The sequence below is a fragment of the Hypanus sabinus genome, chromosome 10 (assembly GCF_030144855.1).
Source record: "Hypanus sabinus isolate sHypSab1 chromosome 10, sHypSab1.hap1, whole genome shotgun sequence".
In the NCBI taxonomy this organism is placed as follows: domain Eukaryota; kingdom Metazoa; phylum Chordata; class Chondrichthyes; order Myliobatiformes; family Dasyatidae; genus Hypanus; species Hypanus sabinus.
In genome coordinates, this window is record NC_082715.1 from 131612684 (window position 1) to 131621624 (window position 8941).

Below are 8941 nucleotides of genomic sequence, written 5' to 3' on the forward strand. Positions count from 1 at the left end.
AATCAAGAATCTATCAACCTCTATCTGAAGTATACATGAAGACTTGGCCTCCACAGCTGCCTGTGTCAGAGAATTCCATAGATTCACTACTTTCTGGCTAAAAAAAATTCCTCCTCATCTCCATACTAAAAGAAAGCCCCTATATTCTGAGGCTGTGTCCTCTGGTCTTACTCTCCCACCATAGGAAACATCCTCTCCACATCCAGTCTATCAAGACCATTCACCATTCAATAGGTTTCAGTGAGGTCACCCCTCATTCTTCTGAATTCCAGTGAATACAGGCCCATAGCTATCAAACACTCTTCATATGACAAGCTGCTCAAACTTGGAATCATTTTTGTGACCTCGTTTGAACCCTCTCAGTTTCAGCACATCCTTTCAAAGATGAAAGGGCCCAAAACTATTCACAATACTTCGAGAGGCCTCACTAGTGCTTTATAGTCTCAACATTACATCCTTGCTTTTATATTCCAGTTCTCTTGAAATGAATGCTAATATCACATTTGTGTTCCTCACCCTAGACTCAACCTGCAAATTAACCTTTTAAGCAATCCTGCATAAGGACTCCCAAGTCCCTATGTACCTCAGGTTTTCATATTTTCTCTCCATTTAGAAAATAGTCAACCCTTTCATTTTTTCTACCAAAGTGTATGACCATACTCTTCCTGAAATTCTTCTTCTTATCTATCCAAGTCGTTCTGCAGTCTCCCTGCTTCCTCAACACTACCTGCCCCTCCACCAATCTTTGTATCATCTGCAGACGTTGCAATAAAGACATCAATTCCATCATCCAAATCATTGACATATAATGTAATAAGAATCAGCCACAACACAGACCCAGTTGAACACCACTTGTCATTGGCAGTCAACCAGCAAAGGCTCCCTTTATTCTCACTCTTTGCTAACTGCCAGTCAGCCACAGCTTTATCCCTACTAGAACATTTACTGTAATACCATGGTCTCGTAGCTAGTTAAGTAGCCTCATGTGTGGCACCTTGTCAAAGGCCTGAAGATCCAAATACACAATATCAGTTGCTTCCCCTTTGTCTATCCTGCTTGTTATTTCTTCAAAGAATTCTAACAGATTTGTCAGGCAAGATTTTCCCTTGAGGAAACTATACTGACTACGGCCTAGTTTATCATGTGCCTCTAATACCCCAAAATTACACCTTTAACAATTAACTCCAACATCTTCCCAACCACTGAGGTCAGACTAACTGGCCTATAATTTCCTTTCTTCTGCCTCTCTCCCTTGAAGAGTGGAGTGGCATTTGCAATTTTTCAGTCTTCTGGTGCCATTTCAGAATCTAGTGATTCTTGTAAACATCTTTTACTAATGCCTCCACAATCTCTTCAGCCTCATCTTGCAGATCCCTGGGGTTGTACACCGTCTGGTCCAGGTGACTCTTCTACCTTCAGCCCTTTCAGTTTCCCAAGAATCTTCTCTCTAATAACGGTAACTTCACACGCTTCATGACCCCTGACACATGGAACTTCCCACAGTGAAAACTGATGCAAAATGCTTATTCCGTTTGTCCGCTATTTCCTTGTCCCAGCATCGTTTTCCAGTGATCTGATATCCACTCTCACCTCTCTTATACACCTTATGTATCTTAAGATAACATTTGGCATCTTTTTTAATACTATTAGCTAGCCTTTGTATTCCATCTGTACCTTAATGACTTTTTTACTTGCCTTCTGTTGGTATTTGAAAGCTTCCCAATCCCCTAACTTCCCACTAATTTTTGCTCCATTAGATGCCCTCTATTCAGCTTTTATGTTGGCTTTGATTTCTTGTTAGCTCTAGTTATGCCAGCTTTTCTTGCATCATACACCAGGGTTCTCTCTTCAGGTACTTGATGAGGTAACTGGAGCCTTTGGCCTGAAGCAGGTATCGTCAGGTGGTTGCCAGCCTTCATGGTGTTTCAACCTTTAACCACTACACTCTCCAGTTGGCAGGTCAGCAGTGGTGGCCTGATCGCTGCCCATCTGTTCCTGACTTCCAGCTCAACTCCACTCGCCTGTTCCATATCCAGAAAGAGGCTCTTTCTGCTTCCTCCTCCATCCTTGTGAAAAGAGCCAACGCAGACTGCAACCACCATGCTGACCTTGCTGGGAACCCTCTACAGCCGATCTCCATGTGGAATAGCTATGTCTGCCATCTCTGTGCTCCTGGGCTAAGGACTGGTACTTCAGAGCCTTCCTTTCATGAGCCTCCTCGCATCCTTTCCTCCCACGGTACTGTCAGCTCCACCAGGATGATTTTCTTGTCTTCAGTGGACCACAGTGTGATGTCTGGTCAAAGTGTGGATTGTACCACCCCTGGGAACTGCAACTTGCTCCCTACATCAACCCTCGTCTCCCATGATTTGGCAGTTTGCAGAAGATTGGATTTGGGCTTCTTTGATATGACTGGTGTGGTCCTCTCCGTGATGAAAAGATTTCTTCCTGTTTGGGATGTATATATTCTGTGCCTTCTAAATTACTTCTGGAATTTCCAGCTGTTGTTGCTCTGCTGTCATCCCTGCCATAGTTCTTTCCCAATTAATTCTGGCCAACTCTTCTGTCATGCCTCTGTAATTCCCTTTACTCCACTGTAATAGTGATACATCTGACTTAGCTTCTCCTTCTCAAAATTTAGGATGAATTTGATCATATTATGATCATACACCCCTAAGGATTTTTTTTTTCCCTTAAGCTGTCTAAGCAATTCCGGATCATTTCACAACACCCAGTCCAGAATAGCTAACCCCCCAGTGGGCTCAACCACAATTTGCTCTTAAAAAGGGCATTCTAGAAATTGCTGCTCTTGGGATCCAGAACTATCCTGATTTGTCGAATTTACCTGCATATTGAAATCCCGCATGACTATTGTAACATTGCTGTTTCAGCATGCATTCTCTACCCTCCCTTTGTAACATCCTTACTACTGGTTGGGGGTCTGTATATAACTCCCATCAGGGTCTTTTTACCCCTGAAGTTCCTGAGCTCTATCCACAATGATTCAACACCTTCCAACCCTATGTCAGCACTTTGTAATGATTCAATTTTATTTTTTTTTTACTGAGCAGCACCATCCACTCTGCCTTCCAGCCTGTCCTTTCAATACGATGTGTTTCCTTGGACATTAAACTAGGTATAATCTTCCTTTAGCCATGATTCAGTGATGCCTACAGCATCATACCTGCCAATCTGCAACTGTGCTACAAGTTTATCTACTTTATTCCATATACTGTGTGCGTTCAAATATAACACCTTCAGTCCTGTATTCACCGTTTTTTGATTTTGTTCGCCCTTCAAATTACAACTCATCCTGTTGACTGCAATTTTTCCCTATCGTCAGCCTCCCTTTGCCAGGAGTCTCACTCCACATTTGCTCTGTAAACCAACTACCTCATTTCCAGCACTATCACTCCGGTTCCCATCCCCCTGCCAAATTAGTTTAAACCCTCCCAAACAACTCTAGCCAACCTGCCCACAATGATATTGACTCCCCCTCCCCCTCAGGTTCAGGTGTAACCCGTCACTTTGTACAGGTCATATCTTCTGCAGAAGAGATCACAATGATTCATAAATCTGAACCACTGCCTCCTGCACCAGTTCCTTAGCTGTGCATTCACCTGCCAAATCATTCTATTCTTGCCCTCACAGGCAGCAATCCAGAAGTCGCTACCCTGGAGGTGCTGTTTCTCAGCTTTCTACCTAGCTCCCTAAAATCTCTCTTCAGGATCTCCTCACCTGGTCTACTTATGTCATTAGTGCCACTATGTCCAAAGACTTGAGCTGAACATAATTTTTTAAGGTTTGGATGATCAGAGTCCAGGTATATCTTGGTGGTACTCCTGAGTAAAATCTTATTAAGATGACATTCCTGGGGATAATAGCATGCACATCCAGGCTGACATTCTGCAGTAATACAAGTATATCTCACTACTATGGATGTCGTGTTGCAGATTGAGCAGCCAACAGAGCTTCCATATTTTCTCTTGGGCTGTTGCTTTTTAAAAAAAAAGTTTCCATAGCACTAGTTTAAAGAACAGGTGAATTGCATCTACTGTCTGGAATAATAGCTATTCTTCAGCCAATATTGGTTTCTGACCTTTATTCCACAGCTTGCTGTGCACAGATTACTGCTATGCTCTCTGCACTCAGCTACCACTTTATTAGGTACAGGAGTGGAACCCTGTGTAGACATTTGCTACTGTAATCCATCCATTTTATGATTCAACATGTTGTGCTTTCAGAAATGCTCTTCTGCACACCACTGCTGTAACGCATAGTTATTTGAGTTAGTTGCCTTCCTGTGTCGGCTTGAACCAGTCTGGACATTCTCTGACCTCTCATTAACAGGTCGTTTTTGCCCACTATACTGCTGCTCACTGGATACTTTATTGTTTCTTGCACTGTTATCTGTAAACTCTAGAGACTATTGTGTGAAAATCCCAGGAGATCAGCAGTTTCTGAGATACTCAAACCCTCCTGTCCGGCACCTAACAATTATTCCATTCAGATCACTTTTCTTCCCCATTCTGATGTTTGGTCTGAACAACAATGGAACTTCATGAACATGTCTGCATGTTCTTAATGTGTTTAATTGCTGCCACATGATTGGCTGATTAACCGTTTTGCATTAAAGAGCCAGTATATCTGATAAAGTGACCACTGAGTGTACATTGTAGTAGTCATGCACGTGAAATTATTTTGTGGGCTCTAGAATATTTTGAGGCAACCAAAATTGGTAAAGAATGTGGTCTAAATTGCAAATTCTTTTCACAACCAGTTTAGATATAAAATTCAACTTTATGCAAATGTGGAACAAGATTACATTTTTAGGAACTATTCAGTTAATTTAATCTTTAACATTTCATTTCCTTCTGTTTCAGATTGAATTGAAATTCTCTGCACCATATAAACCCGGCAATTATCAATACTCTGTAATTCTGAGATCTGATTCTTATATGGGTTTAGATCTAATCAGGCCATTAAAGGTAAATTGTTTTAATGTTATATTTGAAGTCATAGAATCAGACTTTTGTCTTTCTGACTTTTGATTTCTTTCCTGTACTTTTGTAAACATTTTGTGTGGCTTCCGGTGCCTGTATCACATGGTGATTTGAATTAAGCAGTCAAGATGAAATGGACTGTATAGATCACATTTTGTGATCTCGACCTTGCCTCTGCTCAATTTGTCACTATATAGGAAGGGTGAGATGCCACTTGAGATGTTTGCTGCAAGAATATTTCTTTATTGCATCTAACAGCCCTTTAAATGTTATCCTTTTGTTACAAGTGTTCCCACTATATAGTAATTCATGTACCCAAAGCTTTCTGAGTTGGTGTTAGAAACGTTAACTGTTTGGATGGAATGAAATTCTGAACATTAATTTTGCAGGGGAAAATTGAGTGGATTTTGATAGCAGGATTGTGAGGGCTGGTAGTGGGCTGAAAATAAAAAGATATTGGAGTCTTAATTGTAATTGGAACAATCTTTTACTGTAATCTAGAGTGTGAGTGGAAGAGAGGTAGCGATCTTCCTAGGCAAGGCAGCAGTATTATTTGGAACAAATTTGTATTTCGTTCAGGTGAAACATGTATACCATTCAAGAGCCAGCTTTAATATTAGAGAATGACCGTATGAAGTTGGCAAAGTTAAAGCTAATAGGTGAAGGATCTTGGTGATGTTATCAGAGATTAAGGAGCGTTCATTTGCCTTGAATGGTAGACTGGCTGATATCCAAACCAAAAGAATTTGACTTCCCTCATTTAATATGCTTGGTCATAATTTCTGAGACTTTGATGTAACATTGAAACATCAATTAACTGATTCAATTTTAAATGGCACCATATTCTTCCCCATTACCTGTGTCAGGAAAGGATATTTCAGTTATTAATGTTTAGAAAATGATATTGTGCTTATCCTCCTTTGGTGTGGTGGTGAAAATTGTCCAGTCATTTTGGAATATCATACAGTTAATTAGTAGCTAATAAGTTAGGGAGTACAATACTGCACATGAATATGAACTGACATTGTAATATGACAGAAATGCTGCAAGGCATTTTATGACATTTATTTTAAAAATGCCTCCTTGGAGTTGCAATAGTGAAAGTGGTTCAAGAGTTACCATTCTTAATTTTTAATCCAAAATTTTTCTGGAGTATTGAAGGCAATCTTGCAACAAATCTACTGAAACCTCACTGGTGGAATATGGCTAATTGTTAAACAATCATAATTGCCCCCCAGGAATAGTTTCTGTTTCTCTGTAATATTGTCCTCTGCTCCATGGTCCAGCCATTGTCCTGGGTCTTTTTATCCTGGCTGCTTTTCATCTTTCTGGTCCAACTGTCTTTGAATCCTCACTACCTCAGCCAGCTTGCAGAATAGGGAGAATTGTCCAGTCCTGAGACCTTGCACTGGTAGATCAGAAATGTAATAGCTAAAGATGAATTTAGAGAAAGTGCATGGAATTAATTAAAAATATAGAAAAGTCACCTTGTTTATCTGAACTACTCAATGCTACTCAATCTTCATTACCCATTTTGAATGAGGAAATCACATTACATCCAATCAGTATTCTGTAGCATGAAGGTGAGGTGGTCAGGTATGCATCAGGCCTTTCATCATCTAACCCTGCACTGTGATGTCAGAGTTAGACCAAAAACACTCCCACCTAATACCAGCATGAATGTGACTTTTCCATTGCATTGTGCTGATGTAGAAGTCAGAAACAAGTTGACCTACACACAAGTCAGCTAGATGTCCTTGTTCAAACAGCCAGCTGAAGATCAGAATGTGATGACCTTGCATTTATTAAGTACTTATCGCATGATTTTTAAATCTTTTTTAAATTCAGTTTGAAGTCCAAGAGGCAAAGCAAGTACCAGAAACTCATCCACAGTGGGATATTCCAGAGACGGAAGAGGAGGAAGAAGATCAGGAAGACAGTGAAGGAATTGAGGATAGTGAAGAAGAGGAAGAAGATAATGATTAAGCTGATTAATCTACTTTCTCAACAACAACCACACAAAATGTTGCACACAGTTCCAACAACTGCTATTTTGATTAATGTAATCAAGGTCAAGGAATTTTTTAAAAAAGGGGGATGAAAATGAACATGGTATCCAGTCCATGTTAGTAATCTCAGCAACAGGCTGTGCAGTTTTTGAAAATGTGTTCGACACTTACTCTAAAGCACAGGGGTTCCGTTGTCTGACACAACGCCATGACACCTTTTATGAGAGTGCCCTTAATGCCGCTTAAACCATGTGTGGACAGTGGGGAAATTATTGCTTTCATAATCAATTTGTGTTTTTTTTTATTTTCCTCCTCTACAAAAGATTGGAATAGATTTTTCACTATAGATAAAAAACTGCACCTGAGAGCCAAGTTGTATTCTATACTAAACTCTGGATCTGCTTTGGGACCATGTTTGAAGTTTTTAATTCAGTGTTCAGGATAAACTGATGGATGATTGACTTTACTGCAAGTGTTAACAGGTCAGAGAGTTTGAGCTTTAGTTAGTATGGATTAGCACGGACTTTTAATCAATAATACACAAAAACTACCATTCAATTGACTGGTCAGATTAGAAAACAAAAACTGTTGTATACATTTCTGCTACTTTTGTTTACATAATATTATAAATGGGGAAATATATCCATCTATATTCTTTGTATTTAAAATAGTTGCAAATAAAATGGCAAATGTTTTTAAAATGTAATATATTATTTTGTAGTTTTTGTCCAGCAGCAACGATCCAGAATCAAGTGCAGATGCAGAAGAGACTAATGATATCCAAGAACTGCTATTCCAATAAACAAGTTTGGAAATGATATAATTTTATTGCATTTTGAATACTTACTTAGCTTTTTCCCCAGGGTTTTATTTATAGTGATCTATATTTATTGATTCTGATTATCTTTCATGAAGTATTTTTGACATGAGTTGGTCTGTTTCAAATTTTTATTGTCTATCAGTTGCTGGAAATAATGCAAATGAAACATAATTTACAGTAGTAGAAAATACTTAAATTTGTCAGAATTCATCTGTAGGAAGTACAGATTTCAAATCACCTTTTATCATCAGAACTGGAAAGGGAGATGTGTTCAATGATAAATGCACATTAGAGTACTGTAGATTGTGGAATGAAAGGCAAAAGGATAGGTAAAGTAGGGCAAAGGAAATGTCAAATAGATATTATTTGTGTGATTAACTGGATTAGATAAGGAAGTTTAAGGTAAAGGAACCCTCAAGAGATAGTGATCATAATGTGATAGATTTTATCCTACAATTTCAGAGGGAGAAGCTGAAATCAAATGTATCAGTATTATAGTGGAGTAAAGAACTACAAAAGTATGAGAGAAGAGCTGACCAAAGTTGATTACAGGATAGATACATCCCAAAGAGGCAGTAGTATTCTGAAGACAGGATGGTGTAACTGGCTGACAAGGGAAGCCAACATAAAAGCAAAAGAAGCATATAGTAGAGCAAAAATCAGTGGGCGGTGAGAGGATTGGGAAACTTTAAAGACCAACAGAAGGCAACTAAAAAGCCATAACAGAGGAAAAGACTAAAGGTGAAAAAAGATAATGGACCACTGGAAAATGAGACTGAAGAGGTAGTAATGGGGGACAAGGAAATGGTGGATGAACTGAATTAAGTATTTGCATTAGTCTTCGCTGTGAAAGACAGTATACTGGAAGTTTGAGAGCATCAGGATCAGAAATGAGTGCAATTCCAATTAGTAGAGAAAAGGTGCATGAAAAACCCAAAGGTTAAAAAGTAGATAAGTCACCTGGACCAAATGGTCTACACCCACCCCAGGGTTTTGAAAGAGGTAGATGAAGACATTATAGATATATTAGTAATGATCTTTCAAGAATCACGAGATTCTGGAATGGTTCCAGAGAACTGGAAAGTAGCAAATTTCACCCCACTGTTTAA

General features: G+C 39.2%; 1 protein-coding gene across 1 annotated transcript in view; it reads left to right on the top strand.

Annotated features, from left to right (window-relative positions):
- sec63 (SEC63 homolog, protein translocation regulator) overlaps window positions 1-7718 on the top strand; it is a 94361-nt gene extending 86643 nt beyond the window's left edge. The window contains exons 20-21 of the mRNA XM_059982992.1: window positions 4884-4988; window positions 6852-7718. Coding sequence (XP_059838975.1) covers window positions 4884-4988; window positions 6852-6989 — 243 coding nt within the window. The 3' untranslated portion in view covers window positions 6990-7718. The remainder of the gene's footprint in view (window positions 1-4883; window positions 4989-6851) is intronic.
- Window positions 7719-8941: the final 1223 nt, after the last annotated feature.